This window comes from Alligator mississippiensis, chromosome 13 (assembly GCF_030867095.1).
Source record: "Alligator mississippiensis isolate rAllMis1 chromosome 13, rAllMis1, whole genome shotgun sequence".
Lineage (NCBI taxonomy): Eukaryota > Metazoa > Chordata > Crocodylia > Alligatoridae > Alligator > Alligator mississippiensis.
In genome coordinates, this window is record NC_081836.1 from 41,689,356 (window position 1) to 41,708,916 (window position 19,561).

The following is a 19,561-nucleotide window of genomic DNA, read 5'->3' on the forward strand; positions in this document are numbered from 1 at the left end:
CACATTCTGGCCTTTTGAGAATGTGCTTATACAGTTGAAAATACTTGTAGAAATTTGTGCCATGAAGGCCATATGAAGTCCTTACATGGCGTGCATGCTTTGCAAACCCTTCATAAGCAGAACAAGCTCTTATAGATGAAGTTTCTATCCATCCACTCCTTTCTATGTATATATGGAGTTTCTATCTCCATGTATCTATCTCTATGTTTGAGAACGTTTTACTTCTGCTGACATATAGCTCTTTTTTTTTTGCACGCTTTGCTTCTGTATTGCACTTCAGTCCTTTTTTAAAGTTTAAAAGGGTACCATATTACTGATTTTGAAAAATATCAGGTGTTAGCACAAGTCTGACTAGAAAATGATATAAATAAGGATCAGCATTGCCCTATAAATGCACACCTCTAATATATATAATTCATTTAAGAAAATGTGGACCAAAGCATGAGGTAATCTCCTAATCAGACAGATGATGACATCATCTGGTCCCATCTAATGATAAGTAGAGAAGAAAAACTGGTATAAAACAAAGTCAGATCTACATCAGATCATGTCCCAAAGGTGTCCACAGAATGTCATAAATCTTCACGATATCTCTTCCTGTAAGATTTTGCTGTTTGAATATGTGATGGTGTTCTCAGAAGATAGAAAGTATACATAACTAAGCCATTCCCATATGGCTACAAGTTTTAAGAAATTCAAATACATGTTATTTAATGAAAGGTCAGTTGTCTTCTTTTTCCTCCAAAATAAGCTCAGAAAACATCAGAAATAATTGTATATGTAGGATCCAACAGTTGAGCAATTTAGAATATTTTTGCCCCAGGTACACTCCTTTTGAACAAATAAAAAATGAATGAGGAGATCCCCACATTTTGAAGGTAAGGGAAGTCAGTTGGTTAATGAGATATTCACAAAGTTGTTTTCAATCTATTGGTAGCACAGTTTCTAAAAATGGGACCTATACTGTGCAGTTAATATCAAAAATGGTGAGCTTTGAGCCCTCTACTGCTCTACCATGCACATGTCCCATGTGAAATGCCACAGTAAGCAATGCTATTTCTTATTTACAGACAAATCCCGTCCATGGAGAGAAGGGAAAAGCCTATTGGAAATTGAAAAGGTCACTCTTTGGGGTTCTCTTCTTTCTTACACTTCAAGGGACAAATTCCTGTACCTGTTCTGGTGCTATAAGAGTATAGCCTAGAAATGCTGTTGAGTCAAGTGTTGTGTTGAGAACACCTAACTACCGCTAGGGCAACAGCTTAAGGAAACAGACTATTCTTTACTATTATCCAACTTCCATCTCACCTGGCAGCACAGTCCCCTTATAAATGTCACTCCCATTGACTTATCCCATGACCCCTCCCCTCCCTTGCATAATCTATACCCTTTCCTAGGAAACAAGAAAGGCAAAAGGAAGGATGAGGGCTCTTTGTAGGGCTCTTTGTAGACATTATTGCTCAGTTCTTGGACACAGTTTGACACTTTCTTTATCTAAAGACAAAGGAAAGACTTTAATCCTCTTAGCTTTGATGAACAAATTCACCTAAAGAAAAGAAAGAGTGTCATTAAATATCAGGAATAAACAGTGTATTAACATCCTTGGTTTAGGGGGAGGCAAGTCAGACAGAGTTCATTCATGCCTTTCATCTTCTTCTGCTGCCATTACTCCCCACACAAAGAGAGTGTATGAATGAAAATCTAAACAGAAATCATAATGTTAAAATATGATAAGAGTTACACTTGTCTTTATTTGTCTGAACTACAGGAAGTACATAGCATCCCTTCAATGCAAGTAATTAGCTTTGGTGCTTTTCACTGACTAAGTCCACTTTAAAATATTGTGCTGAAAGTAGTTTCCAGTACAATGATTGGTGGAAAAAATAAAATAAAATAGGCTTTCATTAATCATACAGTGATCATTATATCATTAAATTGGCCTTTAAAAAGGCACACCAATATATTGTACATTGTATTTCTGATAAGTAATGTCCCCCTTTCTTTAAGTGAATTTGTCCATAAAAGTTAAGAGGATTCATGTGTTTCATGTATTCATTAGCTAGACACAAGAAAACTCTCTCAAATGAGAGAATAATAGGCAAATCACCCTTTCTGTCCTCCTAGCTGTCAGGAAAAATGGATTAATACATAAAACTTGAAACTATGCAAGCTACTTTCATGCAAAACACACAGATAAAATCTTTGACCAGAATATCTAACATCAAGTATAGCATTTCAGTTTAGCCTACCTAAGTCCCTCAAGATGACATAATGATTTTAATATTCCTTAGGAGGTTTAATTTAGGAAAAGCACATGAAGCCATGCCCACTTGCATAGATAGCTCGGTGGTGTGTTCTATACAGGAAGGTAGATAAATCTGTAGGATAGGTAAAGTTTTATTTGTTACTGCTGTGAACTATTTTATCAAGTATTGAACATTCTTGCCCGAAAACCCTGTGCAGACATTTTTCTTTAGAAAAAGTAGCAGTGTGGAAATGGAAGGATACAGTGTTATAGTTAAACATTTGAGGATAATTTTTTTATCTCATATTTTCCACACAGAAACTAGGATTTTTCAGAGCTGACTAAGGGATTTAGAAAACCCTTTAGAAACTTTTAAAATTAATAGCATTTGGACACGCAGATTGCCAGATGGCTTTGAAATTCTTACCCCAAATATTTATGAGAACTTGAAAACTTTCAAAAAGCTGTAGTATTTTTTTTAGTAGATGAATGTCCATTGTGTGCATTGAGTAGGCAACTGTTTTCCCATGTCATCTGGCCTCTTTTGTGTTCCTATGGCCTCTCACATAATCCTAGTATAAAAATGTCTATGGTTTGGGAAATATTAATTAAGTTAACCGATATCCTTTGTGAACACCCAGTCTTTACCAACATAGGTATGAAGGGGTCTGAGTTCATGTCTCAGCCTCTATAATTCAGAGTCTATGTACTAAGGAGCAGAATAATATTTCAAAATCCTTCATGTCTGTGTCTGATAGAGAGTAAATAGATAGAGGCTTCTTGATCAGCTACTACCAGAAATATGGCTGATTTAGCCAGAATTAAACAGGAATGGATACACTATTTCACCTTCTCTGTCAAGATTTCTGCTACATTAAAATGCCCAAACTTATCTGCCCTTTTACCTGCGCATAGATGCTGCACAAATAGAATGATGCAGGGGAAAGGGAAACAGAATTATTCTAGAGAAGCTTCACCTAACGCTTCAAGGTTAGGAGCTGTTCCCTCCCTCCCCCCCACAAAATATCTGTGTATCCTTTTTCTCAGTTTAGTAGGTCAAGGTTCTTAAAATGTCTAAAGGATTATTTATATCGGCTCAACAAAAACAGTCTTTCCAGAACTGCCACCAACACATAATGTTGAGTTGACTACAATTTCTATGGTCTGCTTTGTTCCTCAGTAGTAAAAAATGAATCCATATCATCCAATTTATAAATAGCAAATAATTGCTAGTGAACTGGTGATGCATTCGCAGCACTATTTTTGGTGGCTTTTTCTGTTCATTTCAGGGGAGGCTGTTAATCACAAAGTGGTGCAGAAACTTGGATAAGAAATAAGGCTCCAGGTGTGGAGTCAATCCCTTGAACTCTCTTTCCAAGGGTGACTCCTGAGCTAAGTGTAGCTCTAACTGTGAATTACTCCATTTCTACCGACCACCAGTCGGGTAGATGGAAAACCTTCTGCCACACTGCATGTCCAATAGAAGGCATCCTTGCAATTGCATTTTAATACCAAAGTTGCCCGAGCTGCTGGAATCGATTTAGACTCTTTAATTGAGCTATCTGCCTTTTTTTTTTTTAATGTCTTTCCCCATCTGTTTTACTTTTCTTGTGCCTAGGATTAGCATAATGAATCAGACTGAAAACTTGACAAATGTCTAACGCCTCAATTTTGAACTGCTGGGACAATCTGGGCTGGGAAAGATGATGCTGAGGCAGCTGGGCTCTGTCCTGGGCTGCCCACCTGCCTCCTCAGCACCAGGCAGCCAGTCCCTGGAGCAGACACTACACAGCGCGCCTCCCTCTACGTGGGGGAGGCTCTCTTGGATCAAACTCAGCCGTGACGTTGTTGAGACGGGGTGTCTCATACACACGCACGAGACACAGCTACACACACACTCACGAGACACAGCTTCACACATGTGTGAAGCTGCGTCTCATGTGTCTCATGCGTGAACCTGTGTCTTGAGAGGCATGAGACAGCTTCACACACGACACACAAACCACACACCACACTCATGACAGCTTCTCAGACACGTGAGATGCAGCTACGCGCACACACGAGATCCACGAAACAGTTTCACACACGCACGATACATACAGCTTCACACACATGCGACACACGAGACAGTTTCACACACACACACACACACACACACACGATACACAGACAGCTGCACACACACGCATGAGACACAGTGACTTTCACACTCCATCTTTGGTGACATGCTGCCTCTCGCTAGCAGGCGGCGGGCGCCAGCACCTCTGCCCCTCGGGCAGTCCGAGTCTCAGCCCCAGCCCCAGTCCCAGTCCCGCATCTCCCGCCGCGGGCGCGGGCGCCTCCACCGCCGCCCGGCAGCGGGCGAGGGAGCGGCGTTGCCCTCCCGCAGTCAGCCCGTTTCCAGCGGGTTCGCACCGCGGGAGGGGGCCCGCGCCCCGCGCCCCGCGCCGCTCCCAAGGCCGCCGGCGGTGCCGGGACGGGGTCTCTGCGGGCCTCGCGGCGCCCCGAGCCGGGGCGGGGGGCTCACCTGGACATGTGCTCCCGCTGGGGTCTGTGCGCCTTCTCCAGCCCCAGCTTGGTGAAGATGCCCACGAGCACCATGACGGCCACGACGCCGCAGATGATGTAGACGATGAGGTTGGTTTTATCCTTGGTGGGGTCGTGCAGGGGGTCGTCGCTGCGGGCGGGCGGCTTCCCCGTGTTCATCCAGGGCGGGCGCTTGTAGTTGGTGCAGGTGTCCTGGTCCAGCCGCGTCTTCTTGAACTTGCAGCAGAAGCGGAAGCCACAAGTGCCGCAGCAGAAGACGAACTCCCCCGAGCTGCAGTTGAACGGCGGGTCCCACTGGCCCATCACGTCGAAGTAGCCCCGGCAGAAGTCCGGCGTCGGAGGCGGCTCGGACGGGTCCCCGGGCTCGGAGCGGTTCCCGCCCGACAGCACCACGATGCTGCCCAGGTGCTGGCCGGCGCGCTCCTGCGCCCGGCACACGAGCGCCAGCAGGTCGGCCGCCAGGCAGCCGAGGAGCAGGCGGAGGCAGCCGTGCATCCTGCCTCGCAGCCCCGGCTCTGCGCCGCCGCCGCCGCCGCTGCCGCTGCCGCCGCCGCTGGCTGCTGCGCTGCGCCAGGCGCGCCACATGCAGGGCTCGGGCAGGGGCGCCGCGCCGCGCCGCGCCGCGCCGCGCTCGGGCTGGCTCGGGAGGATCGCGCCCTGCGCACCACGGGCAGCGCCGGCCCGGCCCCGGCCCCGGCCCCAGTCCCGGGCGCGGGCGCGGGCCGAGCTGCGCGGCCGGCACTTGTGGAATAAGCGAGCGGCGCGTGCGGCGGGGAGGCGGGGAGGAGGAGGCGTGGAGAGGGGTGGAGGTGGCAGCGGGAGTGCGGGGCACTGGGGCGGGGAGCGCCGCAGCGCGGGGGAAGCCACCTCCACCCGCCGGGGAGGGAGCCCGGAGAAGGAAGGGGGCAGCGCCGCAGCCCGGGCGTTACATAAGGGCGGCTCGGGGAGGCGCCCGGCCCAGGTGCGGGCTCCGCCCCCGGCCCGCGCCCTCCTGCGGAGCCGGGACAGCGGGGAGCGCGCGGCCGCCCGAGGGGAGCGCGGGGTCCCGGGGCCCGGCCGAGGCGCGGGGGCGGGAGGGCTCGGCACCCGGCACCCGGGACGCTGCGGGCGCTCGGCTGGAGCCGCCTCCGCCTCCCTGCGAGCGGGCTGCGAGCGCCGCCGTGATCGCACCCTGAGCCCGGAGCACGCGGGGCGGCCCAACCGGCCTGCTTCGGGGTCGGTGTTTACTTCGTCGAGCACCCGTCCCCGGCTCCCCGGACCCTCTCCCTGCTCGGATGTGTTATTTCACGCGTAGGACACAGCGTGTGCTGGAAATGGTGCACAAAATCAAGCAGGGCCCTATTTGTATTCGGGCCCAGGAAGATGTGGTCCCCAATCCGATAAAACACCTCGGTTGTCCTGATGATTTTGCCTTTTAATGAGGTGTTTAAACATTTTGCAACATTAGGGCTATAGGGTTAAGGGCATGGGAACTGAAACAAGCCGGCGCTGAAGGCAGGGCAAAACCAACTCGTTTAAAAATTTATAGGCATTCATTGCTTCCTCAGATCTGTGAATGGACTTGCACAGAGCAGGGGTACTTAATAAGAAAGAAACCAAGGTAAAGATTTCTTTCTTTCTTTCTTTCTTTCTTACTTAGTAAGTACCCCTGGCTCTCTGCAAGCCCATTCATACTATGACAAAATAGGTTGTCGCCCATGAAGGATAGGGAAGGAAAGGAGAGGGGAGAGGAATGCAGAGAGAGGGGAAGGTGGGTTGAAAAGATCAAAGAGAATAAACAAAGAGGTTAACCCACTGAGGGAGGAAAAAGTTATAAAAACTAGTCCAAGTAATGGGATAAGAATCCATAATTTCTGCTGAGACCACACTTACAACCTGGCCTGTGGATGGTTTCTTGTTCCACAATTTTGCATTCAGGCTGGTTCTTAAAGTTTTGTTGTTTAAGAACAGCTGCTCTGAGGCCAGTGGAGGCTAAAATGTTCTGTTGCAAACTTGTCTGTCTGTCTGGAACTGAGGTCAAATCTGTATCCGCTCATTCTTTCACATAGGGAAAGCCCTTTCTGGGCGGCCTGCACAGGAGAGGGGCGCTGTAAGTAGGTGATGGCATGTATGACGTTAGCAGGTGAATGAACACAGAATAATTCAATCCCTGTTATTTGGTTCAGAGATGATGTGCTCTGTGCTGATGAGGGGGCACAACTGGCATCTGGATCTCTTGCAAAGCCTGACAAGCGGGACTCTGTTGTCTTTGTCACAGGGCTGGCAATGTAGCAAGTTGAAGCAAGGTGTGAGCCGGCTCTGTTGATTCTCATGGCTACATTTTGGAATTGTATTGTAAAAGCAGGAATCCAGGCTCCAGATCCCTACATCTGGTTCTGTGCAGTTAGTGTTAATAATGGTAAATTCTCTTGGTTAGTTCCCCTAATAAAGATACAGCATAAAGATTTAAAGTGAGATTTTACTCCATTAATTTCATTGAGGTGAAGGTAGAATCAGACCCTAAGTGATTTGTCTTTGGGTACAGAACTCACTAGTTGAGAACACAGAGCTTGATTAAATGCCCATTGAAATGGAAACATTGCTGTGGACTTGGATGGTCAATAACTCAGGCCTGTAACTCAGAAATTCTAAATCCCGAACTACCCTAGCCACACTCTCTGCCTCTAGCAATAACATTTATATTATATGTATCATTGCACTACCTCATTAGTAGTAGTTAGTACCAACAATTTATTTTTCAGTGGCTGAGATAACAACCTATACCGTATTTCACGGTATATAGGTCGACACAGTGTATAGGTTGACCCTGGCTTTTCAATGCAAAAAGTCAGGATTTTGATAGGCACATTGTATATAAGTCAACCTACAGTTTATTCAGAGTCAAGAACAAATAGTAATCGGCATGATTAGTACAATCAGCACTGGTCGCCATGGGTTACATGCAATTAGCAATCAGTACAGATCAGGAGCGATCAATCGAACAATCGTCATCATGAACCACTAATCAGCGGTGATTAGCACTGGTTGCCATGACTTGCAGTCACAAAACATTTAAAAACCCCTCATTCAATAACAATAATCCCTCATAATACTAACATTTTAAAATCCCTCACCTAATAATAGTAATCCCTCAGAATACTAACAGTTAACAATCCCTCATTTAATTAATTTAGACATTTTAAAAACACTAGAAATTAACAGTGTAACAATTGACAATTAAAAACCTTCATTTGCTGTCATTGTCAGAACTGTCATCCACAAACAGTTCCTCCCAATCTGAATAGTTAGAAATCTGATCGTTTTATGGATCCTCAGCATCAGATGTTTTGGCCTCTTCTTCCTCTGCTTGATCTTCATGCCACAGAATATCATCCTCCTCACCATCCATTAAATTACAGATCCTGCATTTATTGAATGAACGTGAACCAGTTTCAGGTTTAATGTCCCTCCAATCTGTAATAATCCAGTGAATCCAGTTGCTAAGGAGGCTTCTCGCATGTTTCCAGCTTTTGTATACAAATGTTGGCCACTCATCATCCAGGTCTGCCACTCGACAAGAACACAGTCTTTGAATGGTTTGTTTAAGCACACATCCAGTGGCTGAACAATGGGTGTTAGCCCTCTGGGAACGACTGCTACGTCTGTTTTACTTTGCTGCCGCAGATTCTTTTTCACATGGCTGCAGAGGTGGGCTCTACACATGTCCCACACAGGCATCGACTTCGGTTGTACCAACATGCCGGGGCACGTATTGCACACTTGCTGTATCCAAATGTGAACACCTTCCATGTCCATCCCGCCTTTTGGGTGAACATGAACGACAATGCCAGTGGAGAATTTTTCTTTCTTGGGGAATGCTTTCCTTTTGAAGATGATCATTGTTATGTCCTGTCAGTCATGCAGGCAAGCATGACAGTGAAGTTGGTTTTCTCGTGGCCTGTAATCTTCAGCAGTACACTTTTAGTGCCAGTGACATCCACCATTTGGATTGTTGGCATATCAAAACACATGGGTGTTTCACCCATACTCTTAATTTGGCTGAGATTGTAATAATTTTTCTTTTGAGGTTCAATATGTAACTCTGGAACTGGGCTATCTTGTCTTCAAGGTCAGCCGGTAATCTCTGTGATATCTGTGTTCCCTGGCCCCAGATAAAGAGAATTCCTTTTCATAAACTGGAAGCACCAGGCTGGGTTGCCTTTCTCCATAGCCCACATCTTGCCTTGCAGTCAGATGAGGTTTCAGTCTGCCACTGATCATTGACCCATTTGGCAATGTCTCTTTCTAATTCTGGCCACATATATTGCTTTCCGTGGTCTGCACACTTCTCATGTGGCATCTTCTTTATGTTGTCAATGTTTTTCACTAGTCATGAACCAGTTTCTCATTCACACCAAACTGATGGGCTGCAGAACAGTTGTGAGTATCGAGAGCAAAATTGCTGACTCTGGTCTTGAATTTCATATTGTATTTCATTTGTTTCAGCAGCCTCCTGAGTACCAGTAATTAAGTTCGGTTTTCACTAAAATAGTGTTGGTAATTAATGAAACCGTGCCTCTGGTAATTAGTAATGCATTCACTAAACTAATGGTTAGTCTGCAGCGATTTTTTCATGTGGCACAGTGTATAAAGTTGAGTTTGATTTTTTAAACACAAAAATCAGGCTTCCAAACCTGATGTATACACCAGGAAATATGGTAGTTTTTGAACAGGGATGAGAATTCAAATGTGAAATCATGAAGTATTATATTACACAAGAATATTGCAAAAGAAATGAGAAATATTTGTAAAACAATGGACATTTTGTACGATGATAGGTTATTATGTGGCAAAAGAAGTGTAGCTGGCAAAAGAAGCATAGCACATTGAAGTCAGTGAAAAGTTTTTTCATTGATTTAAGAAAGTCTGAAGATTTCACAATTTAAAATATGATATTTCATTTTACAATATTTTTTGTTGATTAGCATTGTTTAAATCACGGGGGGAAAAATTATCTGCAAGCCTTCTTTCTGTTATAATTTGCCATACAAATGTTGATAATCTCCATCTTTTCACAGGAATCCATGCGTCAACCAATCAGTCATTCAACTAGTTCTTTAACAATGTGCAGATCAGACTTTATGCAGGATCAAATCCTATCACTTCTTTCCAGTACACCCTTTGTTTTCAGTGCAATTTACACAGGTGGATCAATGACAGGATGAAGCCCATATTAAAATTAAAGCAATGGATTTCTTGCCCTGACATACTGTGGCATCATAAAGCCAGATCTTACAGACATTTTTCTAAACAGTTTAAACATCATTAGGAGTAGCAGTTACATTACAGTAGCACCTAGAAGCCGTCACTTTTATAGACAGAAATAATAGAGAAATAGATCTAGAAGGCACCTCCTTGGCAGGATTAGCTATACCTAAGTACTTCTAACAGGGGTTGATTTATCTGTTCTTAAAAATCTCCAAAAATGGATATTCCATAATCTCCCTATGTAATCTATTTCAATGCTTAACTATCTTTAAAGTTAGAAAGCTTTTCCTAATGCCCAGCTTAAATTACCCTTGCTAATACCTAAGGCTATTACTTCTTGTCCTATCTCCAGCAGATTTTTGCAAGCACTTTTGATATATTTGAAGACTGTTATTGTTTCTCTCTTCACTCTTCTCTTTTCTAGGCTAAAAAAGCCCAATTCTTTCAATCTTTCCTCAAAGGTCATGTATTCTAGACCTCTGATTATTTTGTTCCGCTCTTATGGACTCTCTTCAATTGTTCCACATTTTTAAGTGCAGTACTCAAAATGACCAAAAAACTCCAGCTGATGCCTTCTCATTTATTGGGGCCCGATTGTACTAAGCACTATACCAGTAAATGTGACAAAAACAGTACTAGTGTGACAGATGCTTATAAAAAAAAAAAGGTTTGAAGTTAATTGGCACAGTTCTGCTGTTAGTAGACGGTTATCATCCAGTCAAGGTCCCCATTAATTTGGCACAAGTCCTTGGGTGATGGATGCTCTATTTATTTCTCTAATTGCATTAATACTATCAGTATTACTGATGGCAACCTCATCAGTCTCAACATTCAGAACAAGAGCAAAATGCTCTTGAAAACTTGACCATTAAATATGTTCACACCATTAAATATGGATTGTCAACATTAAATATGGTCCCTCCAAGGAAAGGTTGAGCCAAGTTGGTATGGCATCCTGGGCAGCTTTGTCCTGTCTCTGCCCACAAGTACTTCCCATTTTGTATTTGTTCTGTAGCTGGATAGAGTTCAGTCCCAAAGCATATCAGACAAGCACCTTTCACTGAAATATGTAAGACAAATTTAGTTTTTAATACTATGTGCTTATGTATATGTATGATATATATGTATAATACTTTATTTAGGAATGTTAGATCTTAAAACTAGTCATATAAATTCCATTTATAGACAACAGGAAGTTTTAAAGAAAAGGTGAATATCAAGTAAGAAGTAATTATTATGAGCTAATTTGAATACTGAGAGTAGTTTGAAGGAGTAACATGTAGGGAATTAATTCTCTTATGATACTGTCAACATACTGATTTCAATCACCATGTTTTAAAAAATCCGTATTTCAATTGTTTATTTTTTTATGATAACAATATTGACCTCCAGACATTTCTTTGGGATTAATGACTGACTAGGATGAATAGACTTGTGCTGAGCCTTGAGCTACCAGTTCCTTCTAGCCAGTCATTAATCCTCAGGAAATGCCATTCACCTCAATCATTATTATTAAATAGATATTCCACAGCCATGAAAATCACTATAACAATAGCAAGACAGGCCTGATGACTAGCTAGAAATGTCATGAGGAAATTGCAATGAAGCAGTCAATGTCCATCTTCTTGACAGTAATATCTCATAATGTAACGGGCTGCTTGGATGTGCAGATAAGAAATTTGCTGCAGTTGCCAAACAAAAGAGATAATGATCCCACTATACAAGTCCTTCATCAGGCTTTATTTGGAGTACTGCGTAAAGTTTTGCTCACTGATCTTTACATTTCCTTTAGAGGAAATAAGAATGTTAGAAAGTTTTGACATTGAAATAAAATGTAGTTTAAGAAATTATAGAAATCTTTTTTGGGGGAAAGTTTTGAGAACTATATGTATTCAGAAAGAATGCTGCAAGCGACTTCTAGTTTACAGGTATGGGGCGGGGGGGGCAGAGTCTTATGATTTACATTTTTTTCCTTGAACCTCATAACAGCTTGTACTGTTTTGTTTCATTTGGAAAGCCTGCATGTCTATTCATGGAGTCGCACCATGCTACCACCTGTCTATGGCCAGTAATTCCATTAGGAAAAGGAAATGTTCAGTCATAGCATAATCTCATTATAGAGGCAGAATTTATGTGGCACTAGTCCTTTATTTCAGGTATGCAGTCATCAGCTCATGAACATTTGCTCTGTTACCTATGTGGAAAGGTTAACTTTGTTTTAAATAAGTGCAATAGCCCCATGCAGCACTGTCTAAATACCTGGTTTGCTGTGAGTTCATACTGAATCTACCTTTTTAATTCTTTAGATACACATCTCAGTCCATTGTTGAAGTAGCTTTGCCCTTTCCATTGGAAAAAAGTGCACACACAGAATGAGATTAAGACAGAATGAGTTTCTTCTTATAGAGTGATAAAGTCACGATGACTTTAACAACTCCAGGATATTACATATGATGATGATGATGATGTAAAGGTTATATTATTATATTACATTATTATATTAAAATTGATCATTCTATAGCCCGCATGTGGCAGTTCATCATGAACAGTGTGCTTACCAACCCAATGGCATGCACTAACACATGAATGCCATGGCTCATGAGCATAAGAAACTTGTTTTCCTGGCTCAGTGATAGGGAGAATAGTTCACTGCAATTCAAAATGGTGAAATTAGGTTTAACATCCAGCATTTTTATTTTCAATCCAGCTGCTAAACTCCTAATTGATTAGGTTTGGGGGGGCTTTTTACTCTTTGAATGGAAGTAATGAAACCCTGATAGTTACATAAGCTAAGGAAGTATGGGCTGGATGAATGGATTGTAGTGTGGATAGAAAACTGGCTAGAGCATTGAGCTCAGATGGTAGTAATCAATGGCTCAATGTCTAGTTGGCAGCTATCAAGTGGAGTGCCCCAGAGGTTGGTCCTGGGGCCGGTTTTGTTCAATATTTTCATCAGTGACCTGGAAGATGGCATAGACTGCACCCTCAGCAAGTGTGCAGATGACACCAAGCTGGGGGGTAGGGCTAGCATTCAGAGTGACCTAGACAAATTGGAGGATTGGGTCAAAAGGAATCTCATGAGGTTCAACAAGGACAAATGCAAAGTCCTGGACTTAAGACAGAACAATCCCATGCATCAGTACAGGACGAGGGCTGACTGGCTGGGCAGCAGCTCTGCAGAAAAGGACCTGAGGATTGCAGTGGACAGTAAGTTGAACATGAGCCAGCAGTGTGCCCTAGTTGCCAAGAAGGATAATGGCATATTGGGCTGCATTGGTATGTGTGTTGCCAGTAGGTCAAGGGAAGTGATTATTCCACTCTATTCAGCATTGGTGAGGCCACGTCTGGAGTACTGTATACAGTTTTGGGCCTCCACTACAAAAAGGATGTGGACAAATTGGAGAGAGTCCAGTGGAGGGTGACAAAAATGGTGAGGGGGATGAGGGACATGACTTATGAGGAGAGACTGAGGGAACTGGGTTTATTTAGTCTAGAGAAGAGGAGACTGAAAGGAGACTTAATAGCAGGCTCCAACTACCTGAGCAGGGTTTGAAAGAGGATGGAGCTAGGCCATTCTTAGTGATGGCAGAACATGGAGCAACAGTCTCAAGTTACAGCAAGGGAAGTTTAGGTTAGAAATTAGGAAGAATTTTCTCACTAGGACAGTAGTAAAACACTGGAACAGGTCACTCAGAGAGGTGGTGGAAGCTCCATCCTTGGGGGGTTTTCAAAACCTAGGTAGACAAAGCTTTTTGGCTGGGATGATCTAGTTGGGGCTAGTCCTGCTTTGAGCAGGGGGTTGGGCTAGATGACTTCCCTGAGGTCTCTTCCAACCCTAACTTTCTATGATGCTATGATTTAGTTTAAGTTTAGCTCAAAGAAAAATTATTTGATTCTGCAAGATCAGCATAATTTAATATGTAAACTGAGTACCTGTAAATATGCAAGAGAGAACCTGTGTATACTGTCTCTGTATGTCTCTATAATTTCTATATAGAGAGACAAGCAGCAACAGATGCCAAAATATCTAAAAAGTTTTAGATAGAACAGATGATTAACAAGGTGTGCCCTCAGGTTTAGCTGTTTTATACCTATTACTCTGTCTTTGAAGCAAAGAAAATTGCTAGTTGGTGTTTTCCTTCTTCAGTATTGATATGCTTTGTTAATTATAATATATTTTGTAAATTCTTTAAAATAACTTATGTTTCTTCTCATAAAAAATTAGTTGACTTTCAAATAGATTATCTTGCCATAGTGTTTGTGGCCTACTGCAGTTAACAAAGGGCCCACTATAGATCATTCCAGGCTTATGATAGTGCCAGTGGTGCTGTTGGCACCAGCTCATGACAGTAGCACATCACACCAGCATGAATTCCATATATGATATTTGTTACAGAAAACATATATGAGAGGATCTTCAAAAATAATAAGACTAATTTTTGTTTCCTTCTACCTGCATCCTTTTATTGTCTTGAGTTTAACCATGCACACAGTTCAGAGGAAGTCACAGGAACCTTTTTAAGCAGCCTTGTTAGAGTACTAACATGTTCAAGCTAAAGACAATGGGATAAATCCTGTGCTACATTTGGACTGTGTTCAAGCACAGAGGAGAAACCTCTGCAGAGAAAACTCTCTGATCTTGTGCTTCCTAACTCTGGCATGCATTAGAGTTGGTAAGGAGATTGAGCAACCATTTCAATTTTGGTTGCCTTAAATTAGACACTTAAGGCATATTGTGTACTGAAACAAAAAAAATTGTCTTTTCATTGATTTAAATGGCCATTGGATTAGACCATTTTAGTTGAAAGAGACATAAATCTTGTGTGCCTACTGAAATCAGTAGAAGTTGTGAGCGTACACACACACACACGCGCGTGTCCCAGAGTAGTGAGCATATCATTAGGTTTTTAGGCAGACATAACAACTGTCCTTTCTTAACCATACTTGACAATCAATCCATAGAGTGGAACTGGAGTTGGCTGCAAAGGGATTTGCTTTGCCACATTCCAGGATGATACTAGCAGGTGAGATGAAATCATCTGCCAGCCAGGTGTACTGAAAGTTAAGCCAAAAAGCACAAGAGATCAAGATGGGAAAAGGAAACATTGTGATCCTGCTACTATGATTTATTGTTTGGTGTTTCTCAACCCAGTATTGGATCTTTTTGTGTAGCTTGAAAAAAGGGCATCCATCCAGTCTCCTCTTTGCATCATGTTAGTAGTACACTGAAGAATAAATGCCTAAAGTAAATAAAGTGCTTTGTAGAAAAACATGCTTGTTATTAATTTTGTGTAGTCTGTTTTTTTTGGTTTTACAAAGTAGGTTTGCTTGAGGTATTTTTTATTTTGAAAGTGCAGTGATCCCACAGCTGATAAATAATGGGACAAATAAAAGGATTCTAACTTTAATGTAAAATGCACATCAGGGAGCTGGGAGAAGTGGTGCAAGAAGATGCTGAGAGCAGTTTCTAGTGGTGTCTTTTGTTGCCACATTTTCTCAAATCAGCAAATTATCTAACATGCTATATACCATCTAATTTTAATAACATATTTAGGATGCCTGCTACCTAGTATATTCTGGAGACTGCTGCAGATTACAGTAAGGCTAAAGAAACTTTTAATACAAAATGCAGGCACCAGGATGTTTTATTTGATCAGCATTTGAAAAGTCTCAGACTAGTAATACTAGTACAGAATGTAAAGGAAATGACCTGGTAATCTTTCAATATAATATAGAAAATATATGTATGAAGGGACAATTAATAGTGATCTTGGGCTGTGCGTGGGAGTTAGTGTGTTATTCATACCCACATACCTGACAGAAAGCTGGCTTCTTCAGAGGCAGTTTTGTGATTTATGTATACCTTGTAAAGTCCTTAAATATGATTTCTCAGTTAAAAAAATTGTGCTTATTAGGGCTCTACTTTGTTTTTTGTTTGTTTGTTTGTTTAAAAATCATGAAATCAACGTACAAGGAAACTGTGTAATTTTTAAGCAAAATGGTACAATAATTGTAAATAAAGTGGGCTGAGATAATAAAAAGACGTGTAAACATTTTTTTTAGCTTGATGAAAAATAGACTTGCTTGCCTACATCAGCAATATAATAATTTTCATATATAAAGTGACCATACATGAAACAGACTAGACCTCTACTTTCCAAATAGTTTTATCTTCATTCATAATACTTACATTAAGTGAAAAATGACTGCATCACCCTAAATGCAAAGATCTGGAATAGAATCCAAAGACAAGAGTTGAATTCGGGTGTCATTCTCAGTTTCCTGATGTCTTTAAGAAGAATTTCTGTAATATTAGAATGATTATTATAATTCAGTAGCTACTGACAGTTATGCATGAAGGGTGAACACCTGAGTCATTGATATCAATAGGATTTTGTCACTGACTACAGTGAAACAAAGATTTCAGCCGAATAGTTGAATAGTATAGTTCCACAGGTTTCAACAGAGCCAGCTTAGTCCAAAAGTAGCTTTCATTGTGGGGAAGAGCATCGTGGGTGACTGGTGCCTCCTGAGTCATGGGGGGGGCACTTGCCCCCCCCCCCTCCCAGCAGCCAGTCAGCAACCAGGGGGGTCCCCCTGCAGCCGATTGTGCCAACTCCACTCCCTGGCCACTTGCCCAGAAGGGCTGGGGTGCCTGGAAGTGCCTGGCACCCCCACTCCCTGGCCAGTACACTTGTGGGGGAGGGACACTAGCACTCCCACCTATGCCTCCTGCCTATTGCCTGAGCGGGGAATGCTGGCTGTCAGGGGATGCACCAGTGCTCTCAAGAGGTGAACGTGCACCTGACCAACAGACAGCTGTCTACCCATAAGCACAAAAGGATACAGTATAAATATTAAAATGTTAAAGGAAAAGACAAAAAATCTATGGACTTTTAAAAAAATGATTTACTAAGCCAGCTAACTCTGTTATTTTATGCAGGATTTACACAAAATGAGATTATCATGCTTCTCCAGGTATGGTTTATCTTTCAGATGTTTAGAGAGACTTCACAGAGTCTGAGAAATAATGGCCACTTCATTAGTTTCCAAAACTGTATTTAGATTAGAATGTGTTTATCTGCCAAGCAAAGTTGTCATAGTTTTGAGTATTAACACTTCACTATTGCTGGATAAATGACATTTTCACAATTTTATTTATTAAAAAAAAATCAGATTCCCCCTACAACCCCCCGCAAATAAGACTGCTACCAAAATGGCATTAATTTGTGTCATTGGTGTCAATAGAGACCAAAGACTGAATAGGTATGGACAAGAAGCTGATATTTCATCCATAGAAGTCATTCCTTCCAGGTCAGAGTCAGGGCACTTTGAGATGCTCCTGCAGAGAAAGGACTTCAGACACCAAAGCTTACAAATTCCTTATTTAATCATGCATCAGCTTTCACTGACACTGGGCCACAGCATGTTGAGCTGAGGCAGTGCAGCCACAGCTGGCAAGGCGTCCGGGTGGTCAACCTGCTGGCCCAGAGCTGCTCCAACCCAACTTAACATGCTGCAGAAGGGCTAGCTGGGGCATAAGGGTGCTACATTGCAGGGTTAGCCAGCAGGCAGCTGCCACAGTATAGCACCTTCATGCCCCAGCCAGCCCTGGTCACTGTCTACACATGCGTTGCATCAAAGTAAATAACTCCACTGTAGGATAGTACTTGTGTCGGGCAGTACTATGCTATGGCAGATTTAATTAGTTTACTCCAGCCTTATAGTGCCACACATGTGGATGGTCATGCTATGCTGCAGAGCTAATGAGTCAACTCCACAGTAAAGCACATGTACAGATGCCCCAACTAAGTCATTGTTTGCACAGGATTTATTTTTTTTGGTAGGTGACTAAGGTATCATAATTGTGCATTTTCTGCAAATTAGTGGTGGCATACTGTAGCTTAGCCATAGTATAGTTTAGCATGCAATGCTAAAAATGGGTTCTCCTTTAAAGAGAAAAATGTGGGAAACTGCCTTTTCCCTTGTAGGCTGGAAGAGTTCCAGCCTGTGAGGGGTTGCTTGGGACCCCCTACACACACACACACCCCTTGCCCCATGGACCCAATTCTTGCCCCGCACACTGTGGGACTAGGGTCTGGGGGCAGGATGCAGCAGGTCGGGAGTGAAGGGCACGGGGTCAGTACTGGCCATTGATGTTTACAGATGGGACGTGGTACAAAAAAGGTTGAGAACCACTGCTATAGTATGTCCTAATGTTTATGCCAGTAGGTCATTTACAAACCAATATCTAATTTCCTCTTTCTTTGGGAAAACTCCAATGTTTGATCTCTTCTAACACCCTAAACACTGCATTCTGACTTTAGACTAGGACAGGACAAAGAGACAGCTCCACTGGGTCTGGATAAGGCTATATCACAGGATCTACTGAGTGCTACTGACATGAATTATGAAGCCTATTTGGCTTAAACAGCACAGCAGTAAGACAGGCTTGCTTAGTCCTTGGGGACATCTGGAAATGAATCATCTTCTTTGTATCTCTTGAGCTTATTTTAACAAAATACTTCCTGTCCTTGCAGTGGCAGGACATTGCCAATGCCCTCATTCCCTTGTTTTAGCTGTGGAAAGTCAAAGGGTGTTTTTGATGTTTTGGGCATAGTGCCTGGTAGTTGTGCATGAAGGTTGTCCCTGGAATTTTTAAGACTAGATTAGCCAAACACTTGTCTAGCGGGGTTTAAATAGAGATGACCTTGACTTGACCTGGGGGTACGACTAGAACAGGGCCAGTCAAAATACAGGATACTGAATCTGGCCCACCAGGCACTTTCATTTGGCCCACAGCGCCCACCAAATAGTTGTACCCCATCCAGCCCTTCTGCCCACAAGGGTGGGAGCGAGGCACCCACGTATATACCTGCCACCAACATACCCTATTGTGCTTCACTTCCACCCTTGTGGGGAGAAGAGCCCAGCCTGGCCAGGGCTGCTGCTGCCACTGCTGCACCTGCCAAGGGATATGCTCAGCTTCCCCAGTGTCCTGCTTGCTCCAGGCAGCAGGTAGGGAAGTGGTGGTGTTGCCCTGTGGGGTCAGGCCAACTCTCAGGATCTCAATATTGTGCTGTTAGACAGGAGGGTGTGACACAATTGCACATATACAAACACACAAATCAATTAGGTGCATACACACACATACACACACTACCAATTCAAGCACATACACATCCAAAATTACCAACCTAGGCACATGCACATCTATCACCAATTCAAGCATATACACACTATACACACCGAAAGTTAGACAAAAATCAATTGTCAATATCCACACACTCAGTACATATACACCAATTACTAATTAATGTATCGTGCACATGATGACATATATATATATTCACCAGTTCACACACATACCACCCACCTACACATACACACAGGTGAGTTCCTAACTTGGATAGTACAGTATGTATGTGTGTTTTTGGGGAACTTGGGATACCTGAGGGAAGATAAAGGTGAGAGCAAAAGTGTAAGGAGTGAAAGTTGCTGGAACCAGGATTAGAACCAGTA

General features: G+C 42.9%; 1 protein-coding gene across 2 annotated transcripts in view; it reads right to left on the reverse strand.

Moving 5' to 3' along the window:
- The window catches only part of SHISA9 (shisa family member 9), a 323,373-nt gene extending 317,715 nt beyond the window's left edge, over nt 1-5,658 (reverse strand). Inside the window, exon 1 of one of the 2 annotated variants that reach the window (XM_059716286.1) lies at nt 4,773-5,658. In XM_059716286.1, coding sequence (XP_059572269.1) covers nt 4,773-5,377 — 605 coding nt within the window. In that variant the 5' untranslated portion in view covers nt 5,378-5,658. The remainder of the gene's footprint in view (nt 1-4,772) is intronic. The other variant, XM_059716285.1, reaches the window with a different exon arrangement.
- Nucleotides 5,659-19,561: the final 13,903 nt, after the last annotated feature.